The sequence below is a fragment of the Vulpes lagopus genome, chromosome 14, assembly GCF_018345385.1.
Source record: "Vulpes lagopus strain Blue_001 chromosome 14, ASM1834538v1, whole genome shotgun sequence".
NCBI classification, from domain to species: domain Eukaryota; kingdom Metazoa; phylum Chordata; class Mammalia; order Carnivora; family Canidae; genus Vulpes; species Vulpes lagopus.
Genome location: NC_054837.1, coordinates 26,276,908 through 26,296,029, shown reverse-complemented (window position 1 = coordinate 26,296,029; position 19,122 = coordinate 26,276,908). Strand labels below are relative to the sequence as shown.

Here is a 19,122-nt window from a genome sequence, read left to right as displayed (position 1 = left end):
CTGTGAATGGGGGTTCTCCGCATCCTGCCCAACACTTGCTATTGTCTATCATTTTGATGATAGCCACCCTTGTTGGTGTAAAAGAGTTACATACTCTCAATCAGTTCTGCTAATTAAGATCAGGACTCTACTTGGGAAAGAATAGGACTCTGACATACAGCCTGGAGACATAAGGGTGAAGCCCCTGAAGATCTTGAGTCCTCAGATTCTTCTGAACCGTTAGAGCTGCAGAAATGGCCCAGCCACCTTTCCTATTAAAAGCTTGCATCTCCCCTACCCTTTACAAGGAGACGCTGCAGTGGCCTCTCTTCCATAAATTACCCCCTGGCTCCCATGACCTGCATCCAGTCCCCCTCTTGCATGGTAGGCCTAGAACGAGGGCTAAGTCCCAAAATAAGCCAGCCGAGGATTCTAGGCCTAATGAGGGAGGGATGGACCTGTACCCCCAAATAGCTGGAAGAGCCAGCCAATGTGTAGCAACAAGTCAGGTGGCTATGAGTGGGAATGGACCCAAGGTTACTTGATCAAGGGGCTGTTGAAGAAGAGTTTATTGATTTGGAAATCCCTCCTGGAATTCAGGACTTCATATGCTGGCCAGGAGCCCAGTAGAAGATGCAAGCTTGACGCTGGCAAAGCTTCTAGAAAAATGAAAAAGTTTAAGTGCCACAATGGGTGAGATCCGAATGACAATACTGTCTGAAGGATGGGGGAAGATGGGGTCTCTCTCTCCAAGGTCAGAGAGATGGACGTGGGGGGGTAATAGGCCACCTAAGGCCAAAAGACCCACCAAATGATCTCTCATGGAAGAGCAGAGAAGACAACTTTACAGAGGCCAGGAGGAATAGGCCAGTATGCGCCCCAGCATTGCTAAGAAGTTCAAGGTGCCTCCTCCATAGCAGACATCATCATGGCCCCCCTACTAGCGCTGGGGATGGTGGACCTTGAAATAACAGCAGCCACAAGACAACGTTCTCCCATTAGGTGGACACAATTCTACTGTGAGGGGAAGGGTCAAGGGGTAGCTGGGAGGCCCTGAGCCCCAGAGAGTTAAGGAGCTGGTGATAAAATAGGGTGTCCCTAGGAGCAGACGAAAATGGACCATGAACCAGGGAAGTGCTCAATCTGAACCATAGATATACTTCAAGGACCAATAATTAGGACGCAGGGAACTTCCCTCCAAATTGACACCATACCTTCCCCAGTGCTTCCCAGGGAGCCCATCTGTGATCCATGACAACTCCAGAAAACATCTGATCCTAGAGTGGGGGGTGTGGGGGGGGGAGGCTATAAGGATCAACTTAGGAGAACTATTAAAATTTGAATATAAAGGATGCCTGGGTGGCTCAGTGGTTGAGTAGCTGCCTTTGGCACAGGTCATGATCCCAGGGTCCTGGGATCGAGTCCTGCAGGGAGCCTGTTTCTCCCTCTGTCTATGTCTCTGCCTCTCTGTGTGTGTCTCTCATGAATGAATAAATAAAATCTTGTTTAAAAATTTAAGAATCTATTCTTTATATGTGCTATAAGAAATGATAACATTATATCAATGTTAAAATCCCAAACCTCATCACCATCACCATTCTGTGTTTATGCAACAAGCTATCCGTGTGCTTAGGGGATACATATCGAAGTATCTAAGAGGAAAGAGGTCTGGTGATTTTGACATGTCAGAGGTTCATCAGTTCTAACAAACGTTCCAGTCTTGGGGCGGGGGGGATGTGGATAGTGGGGGAGGCTGCGCATGGGAGGGCAGGATCTCTGGGAAATCTCTGGGCCTTCTGCTTAATTTTACTTCAAAATATAAAGCCTATTTTTTTTAAGATTTTACTTTTTTATTCATGAGAGACACAGAAAGAGGCAGAGACATAGGCAGAGGGAGAAGCAGGCTCCCTGCAGGGAGCCTGATGTGGGACTTGATCCCAGGACCCCAGGATCACAACTTGAGCCAAAGGCAGACGCTAAACCACTGAGCCACGCAGTTGTCCCTATAAAGTCAACTAAAAAAAAAAAAAAACTAAAGTAAAAGGGCATAATATCTGCAACATGTGCTCAAACAACAGCAATACCGTAATAATACCGATTAGATGTCCATATAGATAAATGAGGAACCAATGTGGCAAAATATTTGAGGGGAAGGGCATAAGGGATTTCTTTGTATTGATCTCCCACATTTTCTCAGGGTTTCAAATTATTTCAAAATAAAATGTGTTAAAAATAATAATAAAGCATGGACTTTGGAATTAGGTCATGCAGAGTTAGAACCTAGCCAGACAACCTATGAGCTGTGTGACCTTCCACCTCTCGGAGCCTTCATATTCTCACCTAGAAAAGAAGCCTACTGACCCCCTGACCAGCCTACCTCTAGATGTGGCAGGAACAGTCATAAGGACAAGGAAAGACCCTTATCGGGTGGGTGTGGTAGCTAAGATTCTCCAGAGAAACAGAAGCAATAGGATGTATGGATCCACTTCAGGAACTGGCTTTTACTGTTGTGGAAGCTAGCAAGTCCCAGTTTTGTAGGGGGGAGGCTGGAGACGCAGAAAGAAGTTGATGTTGCAGCTTGAGTCTGAAGGCCATCAACTGGTGGATTTTCTTCTTCCTCAGGAGAGGTCAGTCTTTTTCCTATTAAGGCCTTCAACTGATTACGAGGCCCACCCAAGTTATGAAGAGCATTCTGCTTTATTCAAAGTCTACTGATTGAAATGTTAATCTCAACTGGAAAAAAAAAAAAAAACCTTCACAAAAAGATCTAGAATAATGTTTGACCAAATATCTGGGTACCATGGCCCAGCCAAGTTGACATACAAAATTAGTCATCACAGTGGAGAAGAGCTCTGTTCTTCCCACATTTCAGGGATTTTTTTCTGCCTTCTGTATTATTTATTATTGCTAGATAGAGGCAGCTGATGGGAGCCCTCAGGGGGTTTCACTTTCACAGAGTTGCACATCTGTTTCCCCTCTGGCCTATGCACTCCTAGGCTTGTGTCCCATCCTTGCTGGGCCACGTAGGTGCCTGCTGGGGCTTCGTAAGCATCCACATGCAGGCTGAGGAACTGGGTGCAAGAAGGTCCCGCCTGCGGACCACTCCAGGATCTATACGTGCCCAGTGATATAGTTTTGGAATGTTAGTGTGTTTGGTGGGGTCCAGAGCTGGTGGCCAAGAAAGAATTCTTGAGATATCTTTGGTCAGAAAGGTGGTCTTATTAAAGCACAGGGACAGGACCCCTGGGCAGAAAGAGCTGCTGCCCCAGGGTTGTGAGGGGCAACTGACTATATACTTTGGGGTTGGGGAAGTAAAGAGAAGGGACGTTCCAAAAGGATTCCGTATGCTGAAGAAGACTCCCAGGATCCTGGAGGCCTGGCTCTTGTCTGGCTGAGGTCATTTTTTTCCTTCTAGGGAGCCAGAGGCAGCGTTAACTTTAAGACAGTTGGGGATTTCCTGGAGAATGTTATACTCCCCCTGCTTCACGGATTTATCAATGGGCTGTGGGTTCTAAGGTCATCTCATTTTATTTCCTTTTTTAAAACAAATTTATTAAAATTAAATTAAATTAAATTTCCCCTCTGCCTTTGTGTCCCACATCACCCAACAGCAGAACTGAAACCTGAGCCTGGCTCAATCTTTGCCTTTCCGTGTGTCCCCAAGCAAATCAATCCCCTCTCTGGGTCCCTTTCCCTTCACTGCCCCATGGACTCTGACTTCCCTGGCCCCAGAGACAAGGGTGTGAAAAAGGAAACACCAAGCCCCACGTGGAATCATTTGCCCCCTCACCTCCACCCCGTGACAGCAAACCGAGACTTAATTATAATTTTAACCTATGCCTGGAATGGGACCTTTGAAGAGTCAGCCTGAGATTTCCCCATCAGCACTAGTGATGTCATCTGCAGGATAAACACCCTGCCGGTCCAGTCCTTTGGCCCAAAAAAGGTGTCCTGGCCTGAACTGGTCTTTTCTTTTCCCCTTCATAGCTCCTTGCCCCGCCCTCTTTCCTATAAAAACCCTCCACTGTGTACAACTTTTGGAGCTCTTTCTACTTGCTAGGTGGGATGCTGCCCAACTTATGAATCATTCAAAAAAGCCAATTAGATCTTCAGATGTACGCCACTGGATTTTGTTTTTTAACAAGGGGGAAAAGGGAAAGAGCTTCCAAAGATGACCCCTGTCCCCTGTAAAAAGATTATTTGCTTAACAACTTCTTAGGTAGCATTTGCTGAGCATCCCCCTCCCCCCTCCCTGTTCTAACAGGAACTCTGTGAGAGAAGTACCATTGTTATGCCATTTCACAGATGGGGAAGTCGAGGCACAAACAGAGCTGGCCATGTGCTCAAGGACACACTGGCATTTATCGAGGCATCCTTAAGGCGGCTGCAGAATCCGTTTGAGCACAAGGACGCCCTGGGAGGAGCCGACAGGCTGCTGTCCACCCTGCGGGGGTGGGCAGAAATCTAGATTGAGGAAGTCAGCCGGGAGCACTCTGGGTTTCGGTTTCTAGGCTCTCTCCTGGTGATTTGCAGTTTCCTGGCTCTTGAATGAGTTTTGATTTCCTGGCTCCAGGCAAAGGAGCGGCTCCCTCTCCTCTCTCCTCTCCCTCCTCTTCAGTTAGCGGCTACCACAGTCTCCGGCAGGAGCAATGGGAATCTGGGGGTCGCATCTGTACTCTGTGCAGCCAGAGAGGCTGGACGAATTGATCCAGAACTCCCTGAGGCCCTACGGAGAATGCCAGAAACAGATAGATGACGCCGTGGACACCATCTGTGCCGCCCTGCAGGAGACGGAGCAGATCCCCACCGCACTAAGTGTGGTTAAAGTGAGTGGAAGGCTGGGGGGGGGGGGGTGTCAGGGCTTCCAGGAGCCAGGAGTTTCCATGGCCACCGGAAGGGGAGTGACATGGTCCCTAGCACCTTCCGGGTGACAGGCCTTGGGTGCACCAGACTTCATCTTGAACCCCCCTCGACGGAAGCGATGGAGGGGTTTAGGAGCAGCTCTGCCTTTACTACTGTGCACCCCCGGGCAGGTTGCTTAACCCCCTGTGCTTCAGTCTCTGAATCTGTAAAATGGGAGAGGAGCAATAGTCATCTCAAACTGTAATGAGGCTTAAGCATGCAATGTTCTTAGTACAGGGCCTGGTACATAGTTAGCGCTCAATAAGCGAGCTGCGGTTCTTCGCCGTTATTGTTTCCATCGGCCTCGTATTACAGAGGAGTAAACCGAGGCTGGGTGATCCAGTAAAACCACCCAAAGGGCGCTCTGTGATTTCTCCATGGCAAGAGGGGGTGGCTCTCGTGAGGTAGAAATGTTTGCTGCTAGGGGCAGGAATCCCAGGGCTGAGGATTTCGGGCCTTCGGGGAGGAAATGGTGCTGGGAAGATGCCAGGATCCTAGGGTGGGAACAGTCAGAGGCACCCCTGCCCCTCTCAACTCGTTGCTAGCCCTGGAGCCCTACTTACCTGCACTCCCAAGGCTTCCTGGCCTCCGCCTCCTGCATGCCCAGCAGCCCTAGCAGTAGAAACACCTGGACACTTGGTGTCCCTGGGCCTTGGCCCAGATGAGGGACCTGAAGCAGGAGGAAGTTACTTAGTAGCTGGAGGCAGAACTCGAATTTCAGCCCAGATTGTCTGCTTGGGAGGATGTGCCCTTAACCACTACGCCATCGTGCCTCTCAATACTGTTCGCTTTTTCCTAATGAAAATATAACCTAGGAAAGGGGCACGGATCTAAATGTACAGCCCGATGGATTGCCACAAACAACCTACCTGTGTAACCTACGTCCAGACTGAGAAACAAAGCCTCCTCCTGCCCAAGAGCCTCTTGATCCACAATCCAGGTCCTCCCCACCAACCCTCCTAACAACTCTCCTGACTTCTGACACCATAGATTCCTTGTGCCTCTTTTTTTTTTTTTTTTTTTGACTTTGCGTCATTGTAGGGTGACCAACCCTCCTGGTCTGCCAGAGACCGAGGGGTTTTCTCAGACGTGGGCCTTTTGGTGCTAAAACTGGGACTGTCCTGGGAAAACCAGACAGGTTGATCACCGGATATAAATGAAATCGTGCACGGGGTGACTTTATTGTGTGGTTTCTTTGACCCCATCCTGTCTGTGAAATTTATGTTGTTGCGTGCCAGCGTCCCTTTATCCTTTCGACGCTGGATAGTATTCAGTGTGTGAGTACAGCACATTTGTCCATCCCACTGCTGATGGCCATTTGAGCTGCCTCCAGTCAGAGGCTTGTATGAAAAGTGCTACAGTGGGCATCCTGACTCAGGTCTTTGGATGGACAAATGGACTCCTGCCACTCAGTTTTTTAAGACTATGGTGACATTTGTGGCTTTTGCTTGATTTGAGAAATACTACTGCTTGCTGGGGCGTTGGGGGACCCCCAAAGGCTCCAGAGTCTCATATCTGCATCTCTGTCACTGGCAGGGTGGCTCCTATGGCAGGAAAACAGTGTTGAGGGGCAACTCAGATGGGATGATTGTCATCTTTGTCAGTGACCTTGAGCAGTTCCAGGATCAGAAAAAAAGCCAAGATAAAATCCTCAACAAGATCTGGCAGCTTCTGAAAGCCTGTCAGCTCACCATGAAGCTGCCGGCCAAAATGGAGGTCCAGAGGTTCAGAGATGGGCTCATCTTCCAGCTGTCCACAAAGTGGCAGAGCATCACTTTTGAGGTGCTGCCTGCCTACAATGCTCTGGGTGAGTTGCTCCTGGGTGTGTGGAGGGCACTGGTCTGGAGAGGTGTGTCGGGACAGCAAAGCCAAAGAAAGGGGCAGCAGACAGCTATGTGGGTCCTCTAGGCCGGGGATGGGACAGACACCACTGGTATGGCCCAAAGCCAGGGACCACATACCTTCAGGAGAGGGGGTCCCTCCTGTGCTAGGCTTACTCTCTTCACACACCCAGTTCTAAAAACCCTAGAATAAGGGATGCCTGGGTGGCTCATTGGTTGAGCATCTGCCTTCGGCTCAGGGTGTGATCCCAGGGTCCCGGGATGGAGTTCTGCATGGGGCTCCCCGCAGGGAGCCTGCTTCTCCCTCTGCCTGTGTCTCTGCCTCTCTCTCTCTCTCTCTGTGTGTCTCATGAATAAATAAATAAAATCTTTAAAAATAAAATAAAAGACCTAGAATAAAAGCCCAGATCTTCTGGGATGCCTTTAAGATAACACACACACACCTCAGTGACTCACATTCACAGGCAGACAACCAACTTAGGGAAAAGTGCACCAGTTTGGAAGGTAGGTAGCCCTCAGCTCCCATCCTGGTCCCACCGCTTTTGCCAACTCTAAGATCAGCCTCGAAATAGCTGCTTTACAGGACCTTAAGGATGATAAGAACTACCTCAAACAAGGGCTGGGTCAAAGTGAAGAGATCCCAGGTGACTCAGAATTCTTAGGAAATCCTATTTTCTCTCTTGTTCAAGAGAATGGTGGCTGGAGACTGGGCCAGAGCGCCCTCTGCTGGGTTCACCCCAACATGCAAGGATGGTGTGAAAACGAGAAACCCGCTCTTTCTCGCACGTGGTAGCCAGAAGTTGCCACCAGATGGCGCGAGAACCGCGCATTCCTAACCGAGATCCCTCTGGGAAAGGACCCAAAAAGGATTGCTTTCTGAGAAAAGCAACCTACTGGGGGAATTCTTAAGTATCTGTCCGAGGGAATGACAGGAACAAGCTGGCGACTGGCTTCGATTGTTTATGTGTTTTTAAAATGTGCTTGTAAACAGTGGAGCTCAGCTAGCAAAAGTGGGAATCCTGTTGAAATCCTGTGACCTATTGACATCCCTCCCCTCCCTGGCATCTGCTTCTTCACTCCTTCACCAGTGGTTCTCAAACTTCTATGGGTATCAGCATCACCTCCAAAAAAGAGAGGCCCGAGCTCCCTCCACTTGGGTATCAGACCTCCTGCAGAGCTAGGGTGGCCTTGAGAGGCTCCTGAGCCCGTGCTCCACATTAGCGGTGCAGCAGGATTCTGATTGGCCCGCCAGTTTGAAAACCACTACCTGGCATTGCAGGGTCCAGTTCTGGGGGGGCCTGTGCCCGCCTGCTGGCCTCCAGCACCCTGCCTTTACCCTACCTTCACCTTACCGCCCCCTCAGAGTCCCTGTACCCTTGACTCTCTGGAACAACACTCACCAGCTGGGCTCAATAGCAGAATATATTCTATGCAGTGTATAAACCCTATTTCCTTCCAGGTATATGCCAGCTGTCCCAATACCCTTTGTTAAAGAAGCCCTCTTTCCCTACTAACTTGGAACTTCCCCTTCCTCATTTATTTATTTATTTTTATTTATTCATGAAAGACACAGAGAGAGAGAGGCGGAGACACACGCAGAGGGAGAAGGAGGCCCCCTGCAGGGAGCCTGATGTGGGACTTGATCCCAGGACCCCAGGATCATGTCCTGAGCCAAAGGTAGACACTCAACCACTGAGCCACCCAGGCTCCCCGCCCCTTCCTCATTTATAATTGTGTTTTCCATCCTTCACTTTCTGCTGATCTTGTCGTGAGCCACCACCGTGCCATTTTCACGATAGTCATTTTATTATCAAGCGAGGCAAGCCACCCCTCTCCTTTTAGGTGAACGCACGGGTTCTCTTGCAGATGAAGTAGCCCAGGTGTGCTGTCAGGCCACAGCAGACCTCCACCGTTGGCTCACTGAGGGCAGGGCACCCACACACCACAGATTCTACATCTCTCTTTCGCACCAGGCTTAAGCGAGAAGCCCAGCTCCCAGATCTATCGAGAGCTCAAAAGAGCCTTGGACATGACAAAAGCCCACCCCGGCGAGTTTTCCATCTGCTTCACAGAACTCCAGCAGAAGTTTTTTCACAAATGTCCCAGGAAACTGAAGGATTTGATCCTCTTGGTGAAGTATTGGTACCAACAGGTAATTTTCAAATGACGGATCTAGTGCTGTCGTCCAATTCCTTTTAACCGAGATCATCCATATCCAGCAAAGTACAACACTCTTAAGTACAGAGATCAATGCATTTTTTGTAAAGATTTCATTTATTGAGAAAGGTGGGGAGAGGGGGAGAAGGGGAGAGGGAGAGAGAGACTCTCAAGCAGACTCCCCACTGAGCACAGAGCTCCATCCCAGGACCCTGAGAGCCTGACTTGAGCTCAAATCAAGAGTCACATGCTGGGGCACCTGGGTGATTCAGTGGTTGAGTGTCTGCCTTTGGTTCAGGTGTGATCCTGGGGTCCTGGGATCCAGTTCCACATTGGACTCCTTGCGGGGAGCCTGCTTCTCCCTCTGCCTGTGTCTCTGCCTCTCTCTGTGTGTGACTCTCATGAATTAATCAATAAAATCTTTTTTAAAATTTTTAAAAAATGAGCATCAGATGCTTAACCAACTGAGCCACCCAGGTCCCCCCAGGTCCATGCACTTTTATATCCTTTTTAGCAACATCCAGATCAAAATAGGGCACCTTTCCTGCATCTGGCAGCTGCTTCAAGCCCCTTCCCTGTTAATACTCCCCCTAAATGACCAATGTCCTAATGTCAGTTCTGCTCGTTTCTGAACTTGAAATCAGTGGAATGGTACCATACGTATGCTGCATCTTTTGCTCAAAGTGACATCTGAGAGATCTCTCTTTTCGAACCTAGTTGTGGTGTTTTGTCGTTCTGTAGGATTCTGTTGTCTTGATATACCACACAGTTATCCATTCTGCTAATGGACATTTGGGTCATTTCCAAACTGGGGCTATTACAAATTAGGTTACTATGGATATTCCCCTACTTGTCTTTTTGTGAATTTAAGCACTCATTTCTCTTGGGTAAATATGCAGGAGTGGGAGTCCTGGGTTATAAGGAATAGGATATGTGTGTATATATAGTTACATAGATATGTGATATTATGTATGCAAAAATGTGTACATAATAAATTCATATGCAGACTATATACTATATTATTATATAGTACATAAAACATTATATGTCATCACATAATATATATAGTATATTAAATATATATAATAATACATATATTTAACTTTAGGAAGTACTGCCAACATTAGTGTTCTCAAATAGTTGTACCTAATGACCCTCCCATCAGCAACATAAGACAGTTTCAGGTGCTCCACATCCTTGCCAACACTCGATACTAAAATCCATCGAATTTTAGGCATGGCTTCATTTTAGTCACTGGTGGGAGATGGTGACTTCCTATAGACTTCTGATTCCGTGATTTCAGGCCCCTGGCACAGGGGGAACTGGGTCCCCAGATCAGCCACAGCCTGTCTCTTCTCCCACAGTGCCAGGAAAAGCTGAAAGGTTCACCTCTGCTGACCATGTATGCCCTAGAGCTCCTGACAGTCTATGCCTGGGAACAGGGGTGCGGAGCAGAAAACTTTGACATCGCCGAAGGCATCAGAACTGTCCTGGGGCTAATCAGACAGCAGGAGCAGCTGTGTGTCTATTGGATAGTCAACTACAACTTTGAGAATGAGACAGTCCGGAATATTCTGCTGAGCCAGCTCCGGTCGTCGAGGTACCAAGCTTCTCTCCACCCTCTCTCTTTATCTGTTTGTCTGCAAGCCAGGCTGTACCCCTTAGAATGAGGGCTCAGTCCCATCCTCCCCAGCCAGGGATGCACCAAAAAAATGCCAGCAGCGGTGGGGAGGCAAGCAAAATGGGGTGTGCCTGAAAGAGGGGAGCCTGACCAATGCTTTTCACATTTCAGACCATCACCATATTTTGTCCCCAAAACACTGGCGAGGTGCTTCCTCTTGTAGAAGGAAGGGGCTAGCCATTTTATTATGTTATTAACTGCAAAGCAGAGAGGGCAGGAGCAGAGGGCCTAGACATCTCAGACAAAGCAGAGAGGGCAGGAGCAGAGGGTCTAGACATCTCAGACAAAGCACCTGAGCAACCGAAAGGAAGCGCGGGCTCTCGAGTCCAGATTACCAGACACCCTCCTCCAGCCCTCTTTCCCCAACATGGATTTCTTCTTCCACATGCAGCTCTACTGATTTTTTAATCTAATGGAATTTGTAGGCCAGTAATCTTGGATCCAACTGACCCAACCAATAATGTGAGCAAAGATAACGCATCTTGGCAACTGCTAAAGCAAGAAGCTCAGAGCTGGCTGTCTGCTCTCAGCCCAAATGAGTCACCTGGACCATCATGGAATGTTCTGGTAAGAGAGCTTTACAAGTACAGCTCATGTCATGCTGGGGGGAGGGGGGTGTCCTGACACCCAGACTGCAGTCTTACCCAAGAGCACCATGTGTAGATTTCCTAGGGTTGCTGTGACAAAGTGTCATACACTGGTGGCTGACAGAAGTCCAAGGTCAAAGTGTGGGCAAGCCTGTGCTCCTCTGGAGGCTCCAGGAAGGATCCTTCCTTGCTTCTGGTGCTTGCTGGTGCTCTTGGCTTATGGCCACGTCCCTCCCTCATCTCTGCCTCTGTTGCCACGTGGCCTCCTGTGCTGTGTCTTCGCAATGCCTTCCTTGCATGTCTGTGTCTCCCTCCTCTTCCTACAAGGACACCAGTCCTATTGGATTAGTGCTTAACCCAGCTAGTGCTTACCTCATCTTCACTTCGATTACTTCATATGAGACCCTAAGTCCAAATAAGGTCACAATCACAGGTATCAGAGTTGGGACTTCAAAATATCTTTTAGCAGGACATAATTCCATTGATAACACACCATGATGGGCCACCTTTTTCTGTTTAAATGATGGTAAAGAGCAAAACTGAACAAAGAGAGAAGGGCACCAGCAGATTTCAATTAACTGCTGCAGGAGAGAAAGCAGGTGGATTGGTGGTGACGGACACACTGAGCAGAGTGCCAGTGAGTGCAGGGCAGCCCCCCTCTGCCCAAACAGGGGAAGCAGATCTACCCCCACAGAATGCCCCTGCGCTCCCAGAGCTTATTGGAGAAGGACGATCCGAGGATATTATCAGTCTAGGCCACTGAATCCGTTCCATTTTCTGGGGGTCATGAGGTGGCAGTAGGACAAAGGTGTCTTTTGAGGCCACATAGATCAACCAAATTCCACCTTTAACAGACATGGGACTCATTTACATCCAAGGTGTGGTAGGCTTAGATCTACATTCTGTTGGGCATAGCACATTGAGGGCCAACTGAGCAAAGACGGGAGATGTAAATGAGTTTCCCAAATGCTTGGGACCGTGGATGGGAAGGACCCTTTGGATGGGGAGCTCCTGCCTGGATCCAGAAGGAACGTGGTGTCCTTCTGGACACTCCTTGTCCTGACTTTCACTGGACTCTGGTCTTTGCTCCCTGACCTCAATTTTCCAGGATTCCTAAAGCAGATTTTTAAAAAATATTTCTACCCTCCCCCCAACTTTATCCTGAAACCTTTCAAACATATAGAAAAGTTGTAAAACTTGTTCAGTGAGCCCCTATATCTGCCTGGATGCCCAAATGTTTAACCTTTGACCACTTTAGCTATGTTCTATATGTGTGTGTGAGCGCTCACACTTATCATTATCATCATCATCATCAGTGTTATGTATCTTGTTTATACTGAGCCTTTGGAGTCGGCTGTCAGATAAGGACGTTCTCTTAGCTAACCACACATAATGATCGAATTCCAGAAATTAAGATGAATATATTATTACCACCCAGCTATAGTCCATTTCCAGATCTTGCCAATTATCTGAATAATTTTTTTAGGATTATATTTATTTATTCATGAGAGATAGGCAGAGACATAGGCAGAGGGAGAAGCAGACTCCCTATGGGGAGCCCGATGTGGGACTCGATCCCAGGACCCTGGGATCACAACCTGAGCCAAAGGCAGGTGCTCAACCATCGAGCCACCCAGGCATCCCCAAAGAATGTTTTCGATAGCCAGCTTTCCCCAGCCTAGGAGCCCACACTGCATTTAGTTCTCATGCCACCCCTAAGCCAACTTTTGATGCCAGCTTTTGCTCTTTTTGTTTTCTACCCAATCGGCCTCTGTTTCCAGAACTAGGAGGCCATTCCTCTCAAGAGAGAGAGCTGTCAGAGGGGATTCAGGCCCATAAAGTGCTGCATCAGGGCATCTGGACGCTGGAGGGCACATGTGCACGCGTATACGTGAACACGCGCCCCTCGCCCCCCCATACTCAGCCCTGTGCAAAGGACAGTACTGGCCATGAATTTGCCTTCAAGCAACTGTGAGTTTCCCTAAGAACATCTGGAGGCAGCCAAGGTTGACCTTCAACTTTCAAGCTGACCACCCTGCCCCTGCTCATCTTGTCTGTCCTCACCAGCAAAAGGACAGTGTTTATATAGAACATCATGTTTATTTCCTCTTAGCACTGGAAGGAAGGGAGGAAGGAAGGAGGGAAAGAAGGAAGGGGAAAGAAAGAAAGAAAAGGAAAAGGAAAAGGAAAGAAAACCACGAATTTCAAGGCTGAAAATAACACAAATCTAATTTGCTTTAACGCTTCTAGCCCTCAATCTCTCTACATAACCCTGATGCTCCGGCCTCCCTCATGTTCACCTGGATCCTCAGAATGTGACCTCTTTTAGAAGTCGGGTCTTTGCAGGTGTCATTAGTTAAGATGAGGTCATCCTGGATTAGCAGGAGCTGACTCCAGTGGCTGGTGTCCTCATAAAAAAGCACGCAGACACACACAGTGGGGAGAATAGACTGTGTAACGACGGAGTCAGTGGCCAGAGTGACGTGTCTACAAGCCCAAGAGGACTAGGAATTGCTGGAGCCTCCGGAGGCTGGAAGGGCCAAGGAAGGCTCCTCCCCTAGAGCCTCCAGAGAGCGCCTGGCCCTGCTGACGCTTTGAGCACAGACCTCTAGTCTCTAGAACAGTGAGAGAATACATTTCTGCTCTTGGAAGCCCCCCACCCCGGGGTGGGGGGAGGGTGTTGTTAGGGCAGCCCTAGGAAAACAATCTCCTCAGGCATGTGTGTGCAACAGAAGCTGCCTGAGAGGGCATGCGCGTGTGATCATTGCAGCAATCCGCAGTCCCTGCCGCCAATGGGAGACAAAGGGAGCATCTGAGGTTAAAAGGGACGGGCCACAGAAGGCAGTGCCACACCCAGAACAGCTTCCAGTCGGGGGTGGTGGGGGCGCGGGGGGCGGTGGTGTCAGATCTCTCCTGGGGGGAGGAAGGAACAGTTCACAGTTCACAAGATTCATTTCTGGGGGGGGTCTTGGGCACTACCCTAACTCTCCGGTATGTTCTCGCGTGTGTGGTGCCAGTGCTGAGTGTTCTTCTGCCTTCCCAGCCAGCGCCGCTGTACGCAACCCCGGGCCATCTTCTAGATAAGTTTATCAAGGACTTTCTACAGCCCAACAAAAACTTCCTAGGCCAAATCGCGGTAGCTGTTGACTTCATCTGTAAATTCCTTCAAAAAAATTGCTTCCGAAATTCAGCTACAAAGGTTCAGAAGACCGTCAAGGTGAGCGCTGGCCTTTCTCCTACAGGGTCTTACGGGCAGGGAGCAAAGGGGTCCCAGGCTCTGCCCCTGGATGTAGGGCAGAGGGCAAGGGATGAGGGAGTGGGGGGAGGGAAGCAGGTGAGATGGGCACCCAGAACCCTAGCTCTCCACGGGGGGGGGGGGGGGGGGGGGGGGGGGGAGGTGCCTGCGCACTGCTTCCTTCATTGACGACATACCTGTGGCCCTGTATGAGCTTCCTGGGGCTGCTGTGGCCCTTAGTGGCCTTGGCCTGGACCTACAGCTCTCCCCATCACCTCCCCTCTGCAGGTCTCCTCTTCTTTCTTTTGTCTTCTAAGGACATTTGCCATTGGATTTAGGGTCCACAGACCCTTCACTCAATTACACCTACAAAGACCCTTTGTTCAGCTAAGTTAGGTTCTTGTGTTCCCGGCAGATCTGTTGGAGGTGCTACCATTCAAACCACTACCAGTTCCAAGCTCAGTGTGTACTGAGCCAAAAAAATGACCTCTTTCATGTCTTAATGACCACAGCATGATAAGTCTCATCAACTGAGCTAACGATTCATCAGATAGGGTGATTCTTGTCCATGGGGTGACACACTTCCTACATCTGTTGGCCAGCGAAGGTCAACACTCACAAAGCAGCTGCATGAATGAAGCGGGTTTGAGCATCTGTATACAGGGAACAGAACACCCTCCCCTCGCCTCTAACCTGCTGCCAGGCATTTCCTGCCCATGGGTAAAACAGACGTGTTCTCTATAAAAATCGAGTGAGCTTTTTGAAGGAACCAGGGCAGCAAGTCTAAGGGGTGTGCCCCGCATCAGGCACTGGGATTGTTCTCTGTGGGGCAGCTGGCTTCTCCCCAGTTCGCCCTCAAAGCAGCCTGTCAGCTAAGGAGCTGTGCCTAACAGAGTTGTTAGAGTAGAAAGGTAAGGAGGAAGAGAATGAGGAAGGGAGGAGGAAGTGAAGAAGCCTACGTGGCAGGGACACATACAGCCCACATTTACTATCTGACTCCTTACAGAAAGTTTGCAGAGCCCTACCTAAATTATGAATATTCATCCTGTGACCCCCAGCCTGCAAGAGGAAACAGATGAATGCGGGGACAGGGGCACCTGGGTGGCTCAGTGGTTGAGTGTCCGTCTTTGGCTCAGGGCATGATCCTGGAGTCCCGGGATCGAGTCCCACATCGGGCTCCCTGCATGGAGCCTGCTTCTCCCTCTGCCTATGTCTCTGCCTCTCTCTCTCTGTCTTTTTCTCTCTCGCTCCTCTCTCTCTTTCTGTGTCTCTCATGAATAAATAAATAAAATCTTTTTTAAAAATCAGGGAACAGATGAGGAACTTCTAATGCAATGATCGCATCCAATTTGATTTCTCTCAGGTCACAGGAATTCATACAAAGCTAAATGCTGTTAGGGAGGAATCTTTAGGAAGTTGACTGGAGATGTGGGTAATTTATAACTAGCCCTCTCAGTTGTTTGTGTGTCAATAAGCTCATCAAAGGGCATGAGAAAACCTTTCTCAAACCAAACTACTTGTTTGAAAAGTTGAACGCTCTGCTTTGGATTCAGCCCTAACTGGACCCTAACCTGGAACGACCCTTGGCAACATCATTAATCAGCCCACTGCTGCCAGCCCTTGGAGGTAAGGGGCTCAGGATCTAGAAAATGCTGGACCTCAGCTTGTCTTTCTTCACCAGGGAGGGTCAACCGGCAAAGGCACAGCTCTGAAGACTGGCTCCGATGCCGACCTCGTCGTGTTCCCAGACTCGCTTAAAAGTTACACCTCCCAAAAAAACGAGAGATGCCGTATCATCAAGGAAATCCATAAACAGCTAGTAGCCTGTCAGCAGGAGAAAGAGTTTGCAGTGAAGTTTGAGATTTCAAAATGGAAGGCTCCCAGGGTGCTGAGCTTCTCTTTGAAATCCAAAGTGCTCAACGAAAGTGTGAACTTTGATGTGTTGCCTGCATTTAATGTGCTCGGTGAGAACCCCAGACCTTAGCTTCTGGAGGAGGAAGACATGGTTCTGCCTTGATGGGGCAAGGCAGGTGGAAGGAAAGCCACATGCCCTAGTAATGGCTTGTAGATCTAGTGCCCCCAGCAGGTGGCACGAGTAGTGGCAGCAGTCCTTTAGACCTGTAGACGTGTTCACATGTCCTGTCTTACCTAAGTATCCAGAGGATGGCCAGGACCACATTCCTTATATTCCTTATATTCTTATCTTCCTGTGATATCGCTCACAATACCTATTAAAGAATGGGGTACACAGGAATTCTGTACACATTTACAGATAAAATGCCACAAGTATTAGTGAAATTAAAGAACAGCCTGGGAAGAATTCTAGGGCAAAGACAGGAAATCTGGGGCCTTCAATCTGCTTTGGAAATTCAGTTCATGAATGACAGATCCATAATGTTGTAGCAAAAGGAACCAAGGCTATTTTAGGCATTTTTCAAATCAGCATCAAGAAGACTGTGATACCTTCCCTCTGAATGGTTATTAGTGTCTCTAGAGAGGAAATAGCAGTATAGATTAGGAGTTGGCTATTTTTTTTTTTGGCTATTTTTTTTTAAAGGTAAAGTAGCAAGTATTTTCAGTTTTGAGGACTGTGTAGTACCTGTTACACCCACTCGACTCTGCCATTGTACCCTGAAAGCAGCCATAGACAATACATGAACAAAGGACCATGACAGTGTTCCAATAAAACTTTATTTACAAAAACAAGAAGTGGGCCACACTGGCCTATTGGCCATAGTTAGCAAACTCCCAATCAGTGCTGTCTAAAAAGTCTTTCTGTGATAATGGAAATGTTCTATATCTACTGAGAGCTTGAAATGTGGCTAGTGGGACTGCAGAACTAAATTTTTAATTTAATTTCCCTTAGTTAATTTGAATGCAAGTAACCACATAACCACATTGTTTGGTGGCTACAGTACCGGCCAGTACAAATCTAGATAACTAACCTTAATAATAGCACCAATATTCCTATAGACCACATAGTTTTTTAAAATATCTCATCACTCTGGTGATGCTTCCAGTATCTTAGACAGCAAAAATCCAAATATACTAATAGAATTCAAAGTCATTTCCCAGAATTAGTGGTCAAAAATGTTTGAAAATTGTTACTTTTATACATAATTAAAGCATAAACTAAATGTCTCCCCCATACTAGGTCAGGTGAATTCTGGCTCCCCACCCAGCCCCAAGATCTACACTGAGCTCATCGATCTGTATAAATCCTCAGATGCTGAGGGAGGAGAGTTTTCCACCTGTTTCACGGAGCTGCAATGCAGCTTTGTGGCCTCCCGGCCCACCAAAGTGAAGGATTTAATTCGTCTGGTGAAGCACTGGTACAAACAGGTATGATCGCTCTTGTTGCAGGTATCTAGAATTGTTTTTATCCTGTGCTGTGACCATTCACCCGGTACTCACCAAGTCCTTCCTTTACCCACACTCTTAAATGCTAGGCGCTGACCCACTTTCATGAATCTGTCCACTAATCCTGCACATCGCTGTGGAGTTATCACCAACCCCATTAAGTTGGGTGGGGTACAGAGCACCCCCTACCATCAAAGCTGCCATGTATGGTTTATTTTGTCTTTGCTGTGACACTCAGGAATCCCAGTTATTCTTCCTACAAAGAGTGGGGGAGATTAGGATCACATGCCCACAGGTCACCAGCATGGCTTACCTCCTGCTCGGCCCCCACGTGTAGTACATGCAGGTGCCATCCTTGAAGACAAGGTGAAGCTACAGGTGGGGTTATTTTCTATAATGGCCATCACTGTCTTGCATGCAGGGGAGCTTCTGAGTATTTCCATGACGGCCGACGTCTAGCACAGCATCAGCTCTTTGCTGAGATGTCTCCTTCTTGGGTACAGCTCCCTGAGCTCTGTGGTTTCCATCCCAGAAACTCAGAGAGATGGCCGTAGGTACCCCCCAGCCCCAGGGTGCTCAGAGGGCTTGGGGCTACAGTGTGACCTTGAGTGAGTCACTTCCCCACCCCAAGGCTCCTGTCTTCGTCAGAAACGTTGATCTATGCCTGCTTGCTGGGGTTACGAATCAGGATTATAAATGCCACGTAAAATGTCTGTCTCCACAGTCAGCACACAGTAGGTGTTTTGTAAGTGGTCGCTGTATTATATTATAACTCTAGGGAGTCATATGTGGCCGAAGCCGGACCCAGAAATCTGCATGCGTCTAAGCGAGCACCTGCCAGGCTGCCCTGCTCAGCCTTCCCACAGACCAGTCCCATCAGCACTGCGTCCCGTGACTCAGTTGCCCTGCTGTGGCCCCAGAGGCCATGAATGTATGACCTCTGCAGGGCCCTTTAATCTCACTGCACCTCCCTGCTTTCACTAGTATTGTCTCACGTTCCCTTCTTCCCTCAGTGTGAAAGGAAACTGAAGAAAAAGGGGTCTCTGCCCCCAAAGTACGCCTTGGAGCTGCTCACCATCTACGCCTGGGAGCAGGGGAGTGGGGCAGAGAATTTCGACACCGCGGAAGGTTTCCGGACAGTCCTTGAGTTGGTCACAAAATATCAGCAGCTCTGTGTCTTCTGGACAGTCAATTACAACTTTGAGGATGAGACTGTGAGAAACTTCCTGCTGACCCAGATCCAGAAAACCAGGTGCCCTAAACCCTGCCCTTTCCTTTTTTTTTTTTTTTTTAGATTTTATTTAATTATTTGAGAGAGGTGGAGGGGAAGGAGAAGCAGACTCCCTGCTAAGTAGGGAGCCCGATGTGGGACTTGATTCC

At 48.5% G+C, this 19,122-nt stretch overlaps 1 protein-coding gene across 1 annotated transcript in view; it reads left to right on the top strand.

Annotated features, from left to right (window-relative positions):
- OAS3 (2'-5'-oligoadenylate synthetase 3) overlaps positions 1 to 19,122 on the top strand; it is a 45,276-nt gene that overhangs the window by 22,728 nt on the left and 3,426 nt on the right. Inside the window, exons 16-24 of the mRNA XM_041728531.1 lie at positions 4,602 to 4,805; positions 6,418 to 6,688; positions 8,696 to 8,874; positions 10,244 to 10,479; positions 10,986 to 11,127; positions 14,191 to 14,364; positions 16,064 to 16,346; positions 17,537 to 17,724; positions 18,756 to 18,994. Of these exons, the coding sequence (XP_041584465.1) occupies positions 4,602 to 4,805; positions 6,418 to 6,688; positions 8,696 to 8,874; positions 10,244 to 10,479; positions 10,986 to 11,127; positions 14,191 to 14,364; positions 16,064 to 16,346; positions 17,537 to 17,724; positions 18,756 to 18,994 (1,916 nt within the window). The remainder of the gene's footprint in view (positions 1 to 4,601; positions 4,806 to 6,417; positions 6,689 to 8,695; positions 8,875 to 10,243; positions 10,480 to 10,985; positions 11,128 to 14,190; positions 14,365 to 16,063; positions 16,347 to 17,536; positions 17,725 to 18,755; positions 18,995 to 19,122) is intronic.